Source organism: Micromys minutus, assembly GCF_963924665.1.
Source record: "Micromys minutus genome assembly, chromosome: 30".
NCBI classification, from domain to species: Eukaryota; Metazoa; Chordata; class Mammalia; order Rodentia; family Muridae; genus Micromys; species Micromys minutus.
In genome coordinates this window covers 28,292,925-28,311,025 of record NC_137965.1, presented here as the reverse complement: position 1 = coordinate 28,311,025, position 18,101 = coordinate 28,292,925, and the positions used below count along the sequence as shown (strand labels likewise).

General features: G+C 36.3%; 1 protein-coding gene across 1 annotated transcript in view; it reads left to right on the top strand.

Moving 5' to 3' along the window:
- LOC308439600 (vomeronasal type-2 receptor 116-like) overlaps window positions 1-12,022 on the top strand; it is a gene marked incomplete at both ends in the record, with an annotated part of 36,786 nt that extends 24,764 nt beyond the window's left edge. Inside the window, 2 exon segments of the mRNA XM_080941478.1 lie at window positions 11,093-12,000; window positions 12,002-12,022. Coding sequence (XP_080797604.1) covers window positions 11,093-12,000; window positions 12,002-12,022 — 929 coding nt within the window.
- Between the last annotated feature and the right edge of the window lie 6,079 nt (window positions 12,023-18,101).

The window sequence follows — 18,101 nt, the reverse complement described above, 5'->3', positions numbered from 1 at the left end:
ATATTAGACTTTGATCAGATGTGTGGTTGATAAAGATCTTTTCCCAAAATGTTTGCTGCCATTTTGTTTTGTTGACAGTGTCCTTAGCCTTACAGAAACTTTGCAATCTCAGTAAGTCCCATTTGTAAATGTTTGACCTTAGAGCACAAGCCATTGGTGTTCTTTTGAGAAAATTTTCTCCTGTGCCTATGTGTTCTAAGGTTTTCCCTGCTTTCTTTTCTAATAATTTCAGTGTACCTGGTTTAATGTGGAGATCTTTGATTTACTTGCACTTGAGCTTCATATAAGGAGATAAGAGAGGTTCTACTTTCATTTTTCTGCATGCTGAGTGCCAGTTGGACCAACACCGTTTGTTGAAAAGGCTGTCCTTTTTCTATTGAATGTTTACAACACCTTTGTCCAAAATCAAGTGACCGTATACGTGAGGGCTCATTTCTGGATCTTCTATTCTATTCCATTGATCCATTTGCCTATCTCTGTACCAGTACCATGCAGATTTTAGCACAATTGCCTTGTGATATAATTTTAGGACAGGGATTTTGATTCCCTCAGATATTTTCTTGTGGTTGAGAATGGATTTTGCTATTTTAGGTCTTTTGTTATTCCAGATGAAATTGCACATTGCTCTTTCCAACTTTGAAAAATTGGGTTGGAATTTTTATGGGGATTGCATTGAATCTGTAGATTGCTTTTGGTAAGATGGACATTTTGACAATGTTGATTCTTCCAACCTATGAGCATGGGAGATTTTTCCATTTTCTGAGATCTTCCTCGATTTCCTTCTTTAGAGGTTTGAAGTTCTTGTCATATGGGTTATTTACTTGAGTAGTTAGAGTCACACCAAGTTATTTCATATAGTTTTTGACTATTGTGAAGGGTATCTTTTCCCTAATTTCTTACTCCACATGTTTGTCCTTTGAGTATAGGAAGGCTACTGATTTTTTTGAGTTGATTTTATATCCATCCATTTTGCTGAACTTGATTATCACCTGTATAGATTCTCTGGCGGAATTTTTGAGGTCACTTATGTGCACTATCGTGTTTTCTGAAAACAGTGATGTTTTTACCACTTCCTTTCCAAATTGTATCCCATTGATTTCCTTTTGCTATCTAATTGGTCCAGCCAGGACATCCAGTACTATGTTTAATAGGTAGGGGCAGAGTTGGCCACCTGTCTAGTCCATGATTTTAGTGGGATTACTTTATATTTCTCAATGTTAAGTATGATGTTGTCTATTGGTTTGCTGTGTATTGCTTTTATTATGTTTAGGTATGGGCCTTGTATTCCTGTTCTTCCCAACACTTTTAACATAAAGTGGTGTTGAATTTTGTCAAATGCTTTTTCAGCATCTAGTGAGATGATCATGTGTTATTTTTTTTTTTTGAGTTTTTTAATATGGTGGATTATCTTGATGGATTCATATATTAAACCATCCCTGCATCCCAGGGATGAAGCCTACTTGATCATGTGTCGTGCCCAACCTCGACCAGCAAGGAAGACAGGACCCGGGGAAGATCTTCTTCATGCAGTTTATTCAGGATCCTTGAACAAGTTTCTGCTTCTGCTTTCCCTCTGCCTCCGCTGCTGGGGGTCCCCCCCCCCACAGGCTTAAATCCTCTTGTGGCTGCAAACCCCCTTAAGCCATGTGGGCCCTGCAGATAGGCTGCTTTAATGGGAAAACAGGGAATCTGAACACGCACAGCCAAATGGGAACTTGTTTACTACTGAGAGCATTTGCCATCAAGGAGGCAGAAGGCAGAAACCAGTGCAATCTTCAGGGTGAGGCACCTTGTAGCTCTCCACAATCATGGTGAATAATCATTTTGCTGTGTTCTTGGATTCAGTTTGGATGATTTTTTTTTTTTTTTTGAGTATTTACACATCAATGTTCATAAGTGAGATTGGTGTGGAGTTCTCTTTCATTGTAGGGTCTTTGAGTGGTTTAGGAATGAGTGTTATTGTGGCCTTGAAAAATGAGTTAGGTAGTGTTCTATCTGACTCTATTTTGTGGAATACTTTGGAGAGTATTGGTATTATGTCATCAATAAATGTCTGATAAAAGTCTGCATTGAATCCAGATAGGCCTGGGCTTTTTTTTTTTTGTTAGGAGGTTTTTGATGACTGCTTCTATTTCTTTAGGTGTTATGGGATTATTTATATTGTTTACCTTGTCCTGGTTTAATGTTAGTATCCGGTATCTGTCTAGGAATTCATCCATTTATTCCAGATTTTCCAGCTTGGGAGAGTATAGGCTTTTGTAGTAGGACCTGATGATCTCTTGAATTTCCTGTTTCAGTTGTTATGTCTTCACTTTCCTTTCTGATTTTGTTAATTTGGATACTCTTTCTTTGCCATCTTGTTAGTCTGGCAAAGGGTTATCACTCTTGTTAATTTTCTCAAAGAATCAGCTCTTGGTTTTGTTGATTCTTTGAATGGTTCTTTTTGTTTCTATTTGGGCAATTTCTGCTCTGGGTTTGATTATTTCTTGCTGTCTACTCCTCTTGGGAGTATCTGCTTTTTTTTTTTGTTGTTGTTGTTCTAGAGCTTTCAACTGTTCTGTCAAGTTTCTAGTGTATGCTCCCTCCAGTTTCTTTTTGGAAGCACTGAGAGCTATGAGTTTTCCTCTCAGTACTGCTTTCATTGCATCCCATGATTTGGGTATGCTGTGTTTTCATTTTCATTAAATTCTAGAGAATACTTAATTTCTTTTATTATTTCTTCTTTGACCATGCTATCGTTTAATAGAGCATTGTTTAGTTTCCATGTGTATATGGTATTTTTGTTGTCTTTGTTGTTATTAAAGACCAACCTTAGACCATGGTGATCTGATAGGGTGCATTGGAGTATTTCAAACTTTTTATATCTATTGAGGCTTGTTGTGTGACCGATTATATGGTCAATTTTGGAGAAGGTCCCATGAAGTGCTTAGAAGAAGGTGTATTCTTTTGTTTTAGGTTGATCTGTTCTGTAGATGACTATTAATTCCAAATGGTTCATAACCTCTGCTAGTTTTACTGTGTTCTTGTTCAGTTTCCTTTTCCATGCTCTGTCCATTGCTGAGAGTGGGATATTGAGGTCTTCCATTATTATTTTGTGGGGTGCAATGTATTTTTGAGCTTTAGTAAGGTTCCTTTTATGAATATAGGTGCTATGTATTAGGAGCATATACAACAGAGTCCCTGCTCCCCTGAACCAATTGGGGGTGGGGGAAGGCACACTTTCCAGGTGCTCGGCCTAGACCTCTCTGCACCCCGGCTACTCGAAGCACAGTCTCACCAGGCCTGTGTCCCTGGATATTCTCTGTCCCTGGTGGCAGATGGCCTGAGCTTCTCTTCTGCACGCATGTGCCCTTTGGTTGGAAACCAAATCCCTAGAGCAGAGTTCCTGCTCCCCTGAACCAATGCGGGGGTGCTTTCCAGGCTTTTGGCCCAGACCTTTCTGTTCCCTGGGTACTTGCAGCACAGTCTCACCAGGCCTGCATCTCTGGATCACAGCTCTTCCTGAGTGTAAGAAGTTTAATAACCCACAGACTGTAAGAAGTTTAACAGGAGGAAATTTCCAAGTGAGGATTCTTCAATCCCACTTACAGCAGCAAACAAAATAATCACAGGAGGTACACTGAGAGAGAGAGATCTGGGTGAAAGAGGCAGAGGGGAGGAGAAAAGGGCAACACAATTAGGATTGGAGTGGGGAAACATGACAAAAGTCCAGGAGAATGAATGGAACTATCGAGCTTCTGGGGGTTGGAAGTGGGGGACTGTGATGGTTTTCATATACTTTGCCCATGGAGTGGCAATAGTAGAAGGTGTGGCCTTTCTGGAAGAAGTGTGTCACTCTGGGGGTGGGCTTGGAGACACTCCTCCTAGCTGCCTGAAAATGCTCAGTCTGTTCCTGGCATTTTTTTTTTTTTTTTGGAAGAAGGTGTGGAACTCCCAGCTTCTCATGAACCATGCCTGCTTGTATGCTGCCATGCTCCTGCTTTGATACTGGACTTAACCTCTGAACCTGTAAGCCAGCCCCAATTAAATGTTGTACTTTATAAAAGTTGCCTTGATTGTGGTGTCTGTTCACAGCAATAAAACCCTCACAAAGACAGGGAACCTCCAGAAAGCCCCAGAATCCTAGAATATGAGAGACTCTCAGGACTAAATAGGGGTGACCTTAGCTAAAATATTCCAGTAGGCATGAGGAACATAAGAAACCACCTCCAACTAATAGATAGGGCCTCAAATAGAGGGACTAGGTTACTAACATAGAGCAATAGAAAACCACCTGACCCAACTAATTTTGATCCCTAGGACTTCCCAAGAGACTGAGCTTTAAACCAGGGATGCATAGATAGGCTGATCTGATTACCTTTACCTTTGCATTCATATATAGCAGAGGATTATCTTGTCTTTTTTCAGTGGGAGTGTATGTACCTCAAGGAGACAGGAGTTCCAAGGGAAGGCCAATGCCAAGTTGGAACATCCTATGAGAGGCAAAGGGGAGAAGAAATGAGATGGGAATCTATGGAAGGGATGACAAAAGAGGAGAGTGAATTCTGAAATGTAAACAGATAAAAATATTAATTAAAAAAAAACTGAATCAACTTAGCCAAAGACATGCAAGGTATGTTTAATCCCTGAATAACACCTAAAGCAATATATGCTGAAGATATTAGGATATACTAATTCAAGAATGTCACCTAACTTGCCTTAAGTTAGATATCTAATATTTGAATACAAACCACTTATTCTATATTATCAGTCTTAATGCTAAGTCAATTTGAATAAATCATAACTAATTATTAATTTTATGTCTTAGCAGTTGTAACTTACATCAATTTCTATCTCATTTCAATACAAGGAAGAAAATAGAAAATTCTGTTTGATGTCCTCATCATATTTACTTTCTACTATAATTAAAATTTTAAATTTTTTAATGAAGAACTCTTTTTTAAAAAAACAAAGAAAAATGTACCAATTTTAAGCATTTTTGCATAAAAGTATACAAATACATTTTTGCCAGTGCTTGGCTTTTTTTTTTAAAGGTTTAAGAGTGTGCATTAAGATCTTACTAGTTACAATGAGCATAAAGTATATGTAAAACAGGATGTAACTCCGAATTAGTCAAAGTTTTCTTGGTGTGTAAGGAATAAACATATTTTTTTTTTCTTTTCTCTCTCTTTTTCTTTTCTTGAACTTCACACAGTCTGTGAGTTGTTTCTGGGGTGTTCAGAGCTTTCTGGGGTTAGTATCCAATTATCAGTGACTGCATATCATGTCTGTTCTTTTGTGACTGGATTATCTCATTCAGGATGATATTCTCTAGATGCACCAATTTCTTAAGAATTTCATAAAGTCATTGTTTCTGATAGCTGAGTAGTACTCTATTGTGTAAATGTACCACAATTTTGTATCCATTCATCTACTGAAGGACATTTGGGTTCTTTCCACCTTCTGGCTATTATAAATAGAGCTGCTATGAACATTGTGGTGCATGTGTCTTTGCTGTATGTTGTACCGTTTCTTGGGTAAATGCCCAGAAGTGGAATAACTGGGTGTTCAGGTGGTACTATGTCCAATTTTCTGAGGTATTGCCAGACTGATTTCCAGAGTGGTTGTATTAGCTTGCAACCCCACCAACAGTGGAGAAGTGTTCCTCTTTCTCCGCAGCCTCGCCAGCATCTGCTGTCATCTGAGTTTTGGATCTTGGCCAATCTGACTGGTGTGAGGTGGAATCTTAGGGTTGTTTTGATTTGCATTTCCCTGATGGCTAAGGATGTCGAGCACTTTCTCAGATGTTTCTCGGCCATTCGGTGTTCCTCAACTGAAAATGATTTGTTTAGCTGTGTACCCCATTTTTTAATAGGGTTATTTGATTCTCTGGTGTCTAGCTTTTTGAGTTCCTTGTACACCTTGGATATTAGGCCTCTATCTGATGTGGTGTTGGTAAAGATCTTTTCCCATTCTGTTGGTTGTCGTTTTGTTTTCTTGACGATGTCCTTAGCCTTACAGAAACTTTGCAATCTCATTAAGTCCCATTTGTTAATCTTTGACCTTAGAGCTAGAGCCATTGGTGTTTTGTTCAGGAAATTTTATCCTGTGCCTATGTGTTCTAAGGTTTTCCCTACTTTCTCATCTAATAGTTTCAGTGTATCTGGTTTAATGTGGAGATCTTTAATCCACTTACACTTGAGCTTTGTACAAGGAGATAAGAACGGGTCTATTTTCATTCTTTTGCATGTTGAGTGCCAGTTGGACCAGCACCATTTGTTGAATAGGCTGTCCTTTTTCCATTGAATGATTACAGCACCTTTGTCAAAAATCAAGTGACCATATATGTGAGGACTCATTTCTGGATCTTGTATTCTATTGTATTAATCCACGTTCCTATCTCTGTACCAATACCATGCAGTTTTCAGCACAGTTGCCTTGTAATATAGCTTGAGGACAGGGATAGTGATTCCCACAGATGGTTTCTTGCTGTTGAGGATGGATTTCACTATTCTAGGTCTTTTGTTATTCCAGATGAAATTGCACATTGCTCTTTCCAACTCAATGAAGAATTGGGTTGGTATTTTTATGGGAATTGCATTGAATCTATAGATTGCTTTTGGTAAGATGCCCATTTTTACGATGTTGATCCTTCCATTCCAAGAGCATGGGAGATCTTTCCATTTTCTGAGATCTTCCTCAATTTCCTTCTCTAGAGGTTTTAAGTTCTTGTCATACTGGTCCTTCACTTGCTTAGTTAGAGTCACACCAAAGTATTTCATATTTTTTGCTACTATTGTGAAGGGTATCTTTTCCCTAATTTCTTACTTCACATGTTTGTCCTTTGCATAGATGTTTATGATTCCTTTTATATTGTCAAGCTATATGTAGTAAAACTATTATTTGCAACTATAATCTCAAAACAACATAAAAAGTTATAGAATATATAATTTGCACCTAGAAGAATAGGTAATGACCACAATTATGGCAATTTCAACACGAATTTATAAATAATATTACATATTTCTATCCCTACTAAAAGTATCTCAGTTGTATTTACTTTTGTCAGATTCTATTATAGTACAGTTGACTTCCATTCCAACTTGTCCTAGTCAAATATGTTTGAATGTGAGACCGAGAAATCTAAACTTTCAATTGGTCACAGATTTTTAAGAATGGAGACTTAACAAACGAAACTGAGGAAATTTAAAAAGCTATCATATCCTGCTACAAAAGCCTACACTCCACAAAACTGGAAAATCTGGATGGAATGGAGGACAATTTTCTAGAGAGATACATGTGCCAAAAATAATCAGGATAAGGTTAAAATTCTAAATACCTACATAATTCATAAAGAAATAGAATCAGTTGTTAAAATTCTCCCAAGCACAAGAAGCTCAGGACCAAATGGGTTTAATGAATAATTTTATCATACCTCCAGAGAAAACATAATACCAATATTTTTCAAAGTATTCTACAGAATAAAAAGAGAAGGAACACTACCCAATTTGTTCTATGAAATCAGAATTATGCTAATTTATAAACCACATAAAAACTCAAGAAAGATCTTCACACTAATTTCCCTTATAAATATCAATGCAAAAATCTTCAATAAAATTTTTGCATACTGAATCCAAGAACATATCAACATGATCATCCATCATGATCAAGCAATCTACATTCCAGGGATTCAGGGATATTTTGATATACTGAAATCCATTAACATAATCCAGTATAAAATGGAACTTGAAGAAGAAACCACAGGATCACCTCATTAAATGCTGAGAAAGCATTTTGACAAAATTCAGCAACCCTTCATTATATAAGACATAGAAAATAAGGAATTCAAGACCCATATATAACATGGCAAAAGCAATATATAGCAAACAAGTAAGGAAAATCAAACTAAATAGAGAAAAATTTGAAGAAATCCCACTAAAATCAGATATTAGACACGACTGTTTACTCTTTCCCTACCTATTCAATATGACACTTGAAGTCCTAGCCATAGCAATTAGATAAAAAAAGGAGTTCTACATGATAAAAGTTGGAAAAGAAGAAGTAAAAATATCACTCTTTGCAGGTGGCATGATAGTATACTTAAGTTACCAAAGATTTTACCACAGAACTTTTCCACCACATAAATACTTTCAGCAAAGTGGTGGTATATAAAATTAATGCAAACAAATTAGTAGCCTTCCTCTTCTCAAAGGATAGACAGGTTTAGAAAAAAATTAGGGAAACATTTCCCTTCTCAATAGTCAAAAATAATTTTAAAAAAATGCCTTGGTATCACTCTAACCAAAGAAGTGAAAGATAAGTATGAAAAGAAGCTCAAGTCTCTGAAGAAAGAAATTGCAGATCTCAGAAGATGATATCTGTAATGCTCATAGAGTGGAAGTATTAGTATAGTGAAATTGGCCATCTTGCTGAAAGTATTCTCTAGATTCAGTGCAATCACCAACAAAATTTCAACTCAATTCTTCATAGAGTTAGAAAGAGCTATTTCAGACTTCACTTGGAATAACAAAAAACTCATGACAGCCAAAACCATTGTCAACAATAAAAGAAATTTTGGAAGAAAATACATCCCCAATCTTAAACTGCATTACAGAGCATATGTGATAAAAACTGCATGGTATTGGTGCAGAGACAGGCAGGTAGATCAATGGAATAGAATTTGGAAGTCAGAGAACAACTTTGGGAGAATCGGTTCTTCTCACTCACTTTTATATAGATAACAGGAGTAGATTTCAAGTTGTCAGGCTTTTGTGGTAAAAGCTTATAAGTGTAGAGAAAGAAAAGAAAGGAATCAAAGACAAAGAAATGATCCCACAAACATACCTTTACTTTATCTTTGACAAAGAAGCCTCAAAAGAAAAAAAAAAAAAAAAAAGAAAGAAAGAAAAAAGAAAACAATTTCAATGAATGGTGCCATTTCAACTGGAGATTAAGATGTAGAACAATGCAAATTGATGCATTCTTATCTCTTTGTAAAAAACTCATGTCCAAGTTTATCAAGGACCTTGACATAGTAGATAAAGTGAAACTAAGACCAAGTTTGTAAGAGTCTCAAACACATAGGTACAGGGGAACAGAACAGAACACCAATGGTTATGCTCTAAAGTCAAGAATCGACAAATAAGACCTCATAAAATAGCAAAACTTTTCTAAGGCAAAGGGCACTTTCAATAGGACAAAATGACAGTCAACATTTTGGGAAATGATTTGTACTAATCCTATATCCAGTAGAAGGATAATATCTCATATATACAAAGTACTCAAGGAATTATACTCCAGAGAAAAAAACGATGCTATAAAATATGGGGTTCAGAACTACAAAAAGAATTCTCAACTAAAGAATATCAAATGGTAGAAGATGCACCTAAATAAATGCTCAACATCCTTAGTCATTGGGAAAGGCAAATCAAAACAACCCTGAAATTTCACCTCATACCAAATAGTAGGCATTGAGGGACCCATGGCTACAGCTGCAGATGTAGCAGAGGATGGCATTTTCTGGCAGAAATAGGAAGAGAAACCCTTGGTGCTATGAAGAGGAATGCTAGTGTTTTGAGGTGGCAGTTGGTAGATGGGAGAGAAAGCATCCTCACTGAAGTAGGAGAACAGGGATTGAAGATGTGTGGCAGGGAGGAGGATAACATTTGAAATGTAAATATATAATATATCCAATAATAAAAAAGAAATTAATCTAGTTCCTCGGGTAAGAATGGGGCTTCATATTAATCTTTCATCCATGATGATTATGTGTCAGGCATGAGCATGCACCTACTGTGTTCATGCTGTCACAGCTATAAATTTATATGTCTAGAGTTATGATGTTTTAGGATAATACAGATTTTTCAGTTTTCAGAGGCTCTTGATTCTTGTGAAGTTTGCATACTCACTTTTATAAATACCATTCTTCTTTAATAGTAAAACTTACTATCAATTTTAGCCAAAAAAATCTACATATATCATGCATGTAGTAATAAACTGTATACTCATATAAATATACATATATATATGTATACAAATACATATATATTTATGTATTGTGGGGGTTTGCGTGTGTATGTATAAATTCATGTGTGTTGCAAAATCAGTTTGATAATGTATTCTGTATATGAATAATAACTGCGTCACTCAAGACCAATCTGACAGGTGTTGTGTTTAATAACTCTACATACATCACTACATGGCCCAAAGTATTGCAAAACCCTGCAAATTTTAAAATATTGTTGAGTGAAAATTGTACAATAATGTAATACCCCTTATAGTTGAGATATTTTATTATTACTAAAATAATATTGATATTATTAATAAAGTAAAATTAAAAGTCTAGTGAACAATTCACACGAGAAAGTTAGAGACATTTGGACATACTGATAATGTAGCACATAAATATAGGTACATAAAGTTTATGTAAACAATCAAATTTAAAAACTTAAAAGAGCAGAGTGTGATAAAAGTGTTTTCTAAACTCATTCAACTCTTGTGATAATTTTCTATTTATGTGAAATAGATCCTTTTCTCAAATGTTATGAAATAAATTTACATTTCTTCCATATAACGTACTATTCTAGGTACTTTCAAAAGGGATATATCAATGTCAGAAAAGTCAGAGAAAAGTTACAAGTAAAGAGAGAAAAAGCATTAGTTTACTTCAATTTAAATAACTACGATGAAGATGGATCATTGATGAAGATCCTGGAAGTAACTTTCAGGATAAAGGGAAACATGACATTATTTGGGCAGTGTAGAAAAGAATGTCTACTTATGGTCCATCCCCAAAATATACATACTGGTAAAAATAAATAGACTCACTGGTCATTGCAAAGTAAAATGGGGGGGCAGATAGACAAGGATGGAGGCAGGAGACAGTAGGGGGAGAAAGATATTGGGGGGAGAGAGAGACAGAGAGAGGAGAGAAGAGAGAGAACATACTAAGTCTGGAGGAAAAACTGAGGGAAGAAATGGAGGTTATTTTGTCACAGAGAAAGTAATGAAATGTAACATAAGTAACAGTCCAGGTATTGATCAATGTCTCCCAAATAGAGGGATCAACTCAGCTTGGACTCATGATCTCATGATAACCTATATTTCTGTCTAGATGTGGATCAGTGCGTGAGGTGTCTAGACAGCCATTATGCAAATACAGAGAAGAACCGTTGCCTGCAGAAAGCTGTGAGCTTTCTGGCCTATGAAGAACCCTTAGGAATGGCTCTTGCAAGCATAGCACTGTGCTTATCTACACTCACAGTCTTCGTTATTGGCATCTTTGTGAAATACAAAGACACTCCTATTGTCAAGGCCAACAACCAAGCCCTCAGTTACATTTTGCTCATCACACTTACCTTCTGTTTTCTTTGTTCTTTGACTTTCATTGGCCAGCCTAACAAAAACACCTGCATCCTGCAGCAGACCACATTTGGAGTTGCATTCACTATTGCTCTTGCCACTGTGTTGGCCAAAGCTATTACTGTGATCATTGCATTCAAGGCCACTTTTCCAGGGAGAATGATAAGGTGGCTGATGATATCAAGGGCCCCAAACTACATAATTCCTATCTGCACCCTGATCCAAGTTGTTTTTTGTGGAATTTGGATGGCAGTTTCTCCTCCATTCATCGACCAAGATGTTTATACAGAACATGGACACATCATCACCTTTTGCAACAAGGGTTCATCTGTTGTCTTCCATTGTGTCCTTGGATACCACTGCTTCTTGGCACTTGGGGGTTACACCATGGCCTTTTTGTCTAGAACTCTGCCTGATACATTCAATGAATCTAAATTTCTGTCATTCAGCTTGCTTGTGTTCTTTTGTGTCTGGGTTACCTTTCTTCCCGTCTACCACAGCACTAAGGGGAAACTCATGGTTGCTACAGAAATATTCTCTATCTTGGCTTCCAGCACAGCACTCCTTGGCTTCATATTTGCCCCCAAGTGTTACATTATCTTGTTGAGACCACATGAGAATACATTTAATTATATCAGAGACAAAATGCATTCTAGAAATAAACAAGTCTCACAAAATATAGTTGCAAAACCAAATTGAGCTTTCATTTTAATAACATCATAAAAGGTTTTATTTCATTCCCTATATCTTTCTAAGCATGTAAACATGTGCTATAAAATTATAATATGCATTGAATTCTGTTAGATTTTCTTTCTTTTTGTAATTGTATTTGTTTTGTTTTGTTTTGAAAATCATTTCTGCTCTCTGAGCCTCCTCTGTTTCCAGTCTAAGAATTAGTAGTCCTATATATGGATCATGTTGGATTTTCGTATCTTTATTTGATATAAATTCTTTCTTTTCATCTTATTGATTTAATTTGCCTTTGAATTTGATAGATATTTTTACTCTGCCTGATTTAGGAACATTAAACTGCTAAAATCCTTCTTTTTATAATTTTATCATTCTTCCTCAGTCTTTCCTGAGAGGATGCTTCCAATCTCCATGCCTCACTAGGCTTCCCCACTCCCCAGGGCCCAAAGTCTATCAAGGATTAGGTGCATCTTCTCCCACTGGGGCCAGACCAGGCAGTCCTCTGCTGTGTATGTACCTCAAGCCTCAGACCAAAAAGCATAGGCTGTGTTGTTGGTGTCTCAGTCTCTAGGATATCTCATGGGTCAGGGGTAGTTGAGACTATAGGTCTTCCCATGCAGTTACCCTCTCCTTCAGTTTCTTCAATCCTTATTTTAATTCAACCATAGGGATCCCCAACTTCAGTCCAATAGTTGGGTGTAAGTATCTACATCTTCTTCACTCAGATACTGATAGGGCTCTCCGTGGGCAGTCATGCTGCACTCCTTTCTGTAAGAACATCATAGTATCAGTAATATTATCAGGCCTTGGTGCCTCTTCCTTTGAAGTGGATTCCAAGTTGGGCCTGTCAGTGTCTTCTACATGTTTTTGTAGTTCTTTTAGACAGAAACAATTCTGTTTCAGAAATTTTGACTATGGGTTTGTAACCATGTCCTTCTACCTGAGATCTTGTTTATCTACTGGGGGTGGACTCTTCAAGTTCCCTCTCACCACTGTTGGGTATGAACACCCCCTTGACTCCTGAGATTCTCTCACCTCCTAGTTCTCTGGAACAATCTAGAGGGTTCTCTCACCTTCCATCCCCAGAGGATGTAAGTTTCCATCCAGACCCTCTGGGCTTCTCTCCTGTTTCTGCTCCCATACCTGATCCTGGTCCACTTTTTGCTTTCTCTGCAGCTCCTATTCAGAACCTCCTTCCTTCAGCCTCCTGTAATTATTTTATTCCCCCATTCTAAGTTTACAATTTTCTCTTCTGTTAGATTCAGTGTATAGCATATTATGTTGAAGTCATTGATTCACTTGAGCTTCAGCTTTGTGCAAGGTGATAGATGTGGATATATTTTATTTTATTTAGACCATATATTTATTGAAGTTGTTTTATTTTTTCCACTGTAGGTGCTTTGGTTTCTTTGTCAAATATCAAATATACACAGCTGGGTATGTTTACTTCTGCATTTCTGATTTTGTTCCATTGATATACTTATTTGTCTCTGTACAAATGCCATGTGGTTTTTATCACAATTGTTTTGTAGTATCAGCTGGGACGAGGAATGGTGATTCCAATGGAAATTCTTCCATTGCTGCAATATTTTTTTTTCTATTCTGTTTTTGTTTGTTTCTTTGTTTTTCTATACAAAGTTGAGATTTACTCTTTCTGTGTCTGTGAATAACAGTGTTGGAATTTTGATGGGGATTGAATTGAATTTATAGGTTGCTATGGAAAGATGGTCATTTTTATTATGCTTATTCTATGAATCTATGAACATGGGAAACTCTTCATCTTCTGAATTCTTCTTCCACTTCTTTATTCAGGGAATTGAAGTTCTAGTCAAAAGATATGTCACTTGCTTTGTAAGAGTTACACCAAGTTATTTTATACAATTTGGGACGATTGTTAAGGGTTTTGTTTCCCTAATATTTTTGTCTGTTTATCATTTGTATAAAGGAAGGAGACTATTGAATTGTTTGAGTAAATTTTATATTCAGCCACATTGCTGAAGTTGTTGATCAGTGGTAGGAGTTCTCTGGTGGAATTTAGGGGGTTGCTTATGTACACTATCATGTCATCTGCCATAAAGCTAAACTTTACTCTGACTAGATCATAACTAAAGCTAACCCTTTCTATTTTATCCTAGATTTTGGCCCATAGCTGGTTACCAGTGCTCAGGTGTCATCTGTCCATCTCATTACAACTTCCAGGACTGATCACCCTCCTGGCTCTCTACCAGAAATTTCCCTCTCCCCTCCATTTCCACCTCTATTTCTTGATTAAGTCATGTGATATATGCTTTTAAATTTAATTAATTTTAATTTCTTCTTGAATTGATGTAATGCTCCCTATGATACATGGATATTTTCTTTCTGAACCAGCCTCAAAAATATAAATGTACTGTATTGTATCTTGAATGTGGATCTTGCCTTAGTTAGTTACCATTGTTGTTCACCCTTAAAAAAAGCCTGGAAGAAACTCAAACAGAAAAGAAACAAGGAAGCAGATATTTATACAGAAGTAACAGAGGAGTGCTATTTACTTCTTATCGAACTGAGGGATAGCACTACCCACAATTGGCTGGGACCTTTCATATCGTTTTTTGGGGGTTTGGGGACATGGATTTCTGATATTTCCAAGACTTTTAACACGAAAGGGTGTTCTTTTAGCATCTAATGAGATGAGTATGTGACTTTTTTCATTGAGTTTGTTTATATAGTGTATGAAATTAATAGATTTTCATATATTCAACCATTCCTGCATCCATGGGATGAAGCCTTGGTCACGATGAATGATCATTTTAGTGTGTTCTTTAATTCAGTTTTTGGAAATATTATTGAGTATTGTTGCATTGATATTCATAAGTGAAATCTGTATGGAGTTGTTTTCTTGGGTCTTTGTGTGATTTAGGTATCAGTGTATCTGTGGCTTCATAGAATGAATTATGTAGTTTTTCTCCTTTTTCTGTTTTGAGGAATATTGGTATTAGGTCTTCTTCAATGTCCTGGTAGAATTCCTCACTAAAGTAATCTAAACATGGGCTTTTTATAGTTCAGTTGTTTTTAATGTCTATTTCTTTTGTTATTGGTTATGGGGCTGTTTACATAGTTTGCCTGGTCTTGATTTATCTTCGTTCCATATTTTCTGTCTAGAAAATCATGTATTTCATCTACATTTTTCCAGTTTAGTAGAGTAGATTTTATAGTTGATTCTGATAAATATATACATACATATATATATATATATATATTTACTTTTCTTGCTTTCTGTTGTTAGGTCTCTCTTTTCATTTCTGATTTTGTTAATTTGGATCCTGTCTTTGTGCCTTTTAGTTAATTTCACTTGTTACTTTTCCTCAAGGAACAAATTCTTGGTTTTGATGATCCTTTGTATCATTATCTTTGTTTCTCATAGACCTATCCGCGGTTCCTGGTGGCAGATGGCCTGAGCGCCTGTTCTGCATGCACGGGCTGCCGTCTGGAAACACACAACTCCGAAGCAGAGTTCCTACTCCTCTGAACCAGTCGGGGCCGGGGCACAGCTTCTGCATGCTCAGCAGATACTTTTCTGTTCCCCGGCTACATGGCTACTCACCAGGACTGTGTCCCTGGATCTCTGCTGTTCCTGGTGGCAAATGGCTCAAGAGCCTGTTCTGCATGAATGGGCCGCCAGCTGGAAACAGACAGGCCAAGGCAGGGTATCTGCTTCCCTGAACCAACCCTGGAGGGTGGCACAGTTTCCGTGCGCTCAACAGATACTTTTCTGTTTCCTGGCTACTTGGCTACCTGGAGCACTGTCTCACTAGGCCTGTGTCCCTGGATTTCCGCTGTTCCTGGTGGCAGATCGGAAAATTTTTTATCTGTACAATATGAGGATATGGGATCGATGGGATATTTCTGATGTATCAAGTATGTCTTCTCTTAAGAATATTGCTTGTGATTTTTTGCAGCTCTGTCTTGATGATACTACCCTCCTGTTTTTAGAAAACTCTGTACACGTGAATATGGCAGAGATCTCCCTGTGATGGGTGACTCCGAGATACTTTTGGAAGTTCTGCCTCTGTATTTACTCAGGGCAAGATAATCAGTACAAAGAAAACTTAAAATAATTAATAAGATATGTTGTGCTAGATGAGTTGTCAGCAGATCTTATTACAAGGCTCTTTCTAGTATATACTCCTGTATAATTAGAAGATTGGATGCAACATATGCTATGCACCTCATGGAAAAGATAAAGCAACAAGTGTAAACTTGTTAGAATTATCTCTGCCCTTAACCAAGGGACAATTATTGCTGTGAAAGAATGATCAACAAAGAAAGTATCAGGATACATCTTTCTTAGAAATGTTTGATCATCCAGTGTCACTGTGGTATCTAATGATCAAGAAACAAAAGAATACCAAGGTTAGACAAAGAAATAAATTATAATATGATATAAAATTTAAGTTTCATATTATAGCAGAGGTGGAATAATAACTGTAGCACCTTTGGTTTGTAGATTTTTGGACCCTAATGACTGTTGGTTATCTGACTAATAACTGTAGATAATAAAATGCTTGGAATAGGGCATCATTCCAGGCTTTCTTAGAGATTTTTGGTTTCACAAATTGAAACTACAAAAGTTGCCTGCGTGGGAATAGGTTGTCAAAATATGCTTCTAGATCCTTAAAATTTTGGTTTTTGGAATTGATGAGAAAAAATATTACAAAAGACAACTCTGTTCTATAGTGGCTTATTAATGATGACTAAACTTATAACCACATTCATCTTTGTAAAGGATAACTGTGTTCCATCACTGTTTATTAAAGATGGCATGTATATGACAAAGAGGAAGTTAAAACATGTGTCTTAGAAGAGAAAAGATACATTCTATGTTTTATCAACTTTAATCCCTTTCTGCTTACTAAATTCTATATAAATAAAAAGCACTATGACTGCTAGTCATGGAAATTTACAAGATTCTGTTGCTCATCTTGCCTGACTCATTTCTTATTTACTTACTCCTCACCTTCTCTCTAGAACCCGTCAACCACTGGTGTTGGACCTCTTCACAACTTAACAGCAAAGCATTCTAAATAGTTATGCTCATACATAAACATAACTCTTGTTCCCAGCCTTAATCAAGGAAACATCTCATTGCCACAGATTCAAGTTATTAAAGTGATACAAATTCAACTGAAATGTAGTATTGGGATGATTAATCCAAACTCGTAAGTCCACTACACATTACCAAACAGTGCTCAGGGTTGATTGGTAAAGAGGAAACAGAAATCTTTAAAAGCCACCAAATGAGGAAAGTTTCTGAAAGACTATGATTTTGGTCTGCAACCAACTTTCCACAAACATATAACATCTCACTATCTATCTATCTATCTATCTATCTATCTATCTATCTATCTATCCTTCCATCTATCTCTATCTATCATCTATTTATCAATCTATCATCTGTCATATATCTAATTATCTTATTTATTTATCATATATTTTATTGATCTTTTTAATATAACTTATTTCACTTTGTGTCCTCCAATTGATATATTAGAGTAAAAAACACACATCTTAACAATACAGTTACTAATTCTTTTACAGTAAAATGTTGTTTGAATGCTTAGTAGGAATAGATACAAATATACATTACATATATATATAGTCTTATAAATATATCACTACTGTAAGAAAATTTCATAAATATATCAGCTCATGGTCATGTGAGTTTCCCAAGAATGAATTAATTATTTTATATTTGCATTGCTTACTATAGTATTGGTTCTGAGGAAGGAGCTTATATAGATCACTTAAATGGGAGAAATATTATTTGAAGTATTATTTTTCCATGTTTTTACACAGATTCAAGACTATCATGGCAGAAAAGAATAACAGCAAGGTCAGGGTAATGAGAGCTTTTCTACTCCTCATGTGATAAGGATTAAGTGAGCAGATAATATAGTATATAAAGAAGAGTATATAAATGGTCACAGGTTTGTAACTAATGATTTCAGTCCAACCAAATGTCAAATATCTCAAAATTTTTACATAACTTGAAATAGTGACAGATGTTTGGGACAATGATGACCTCAGTGCTG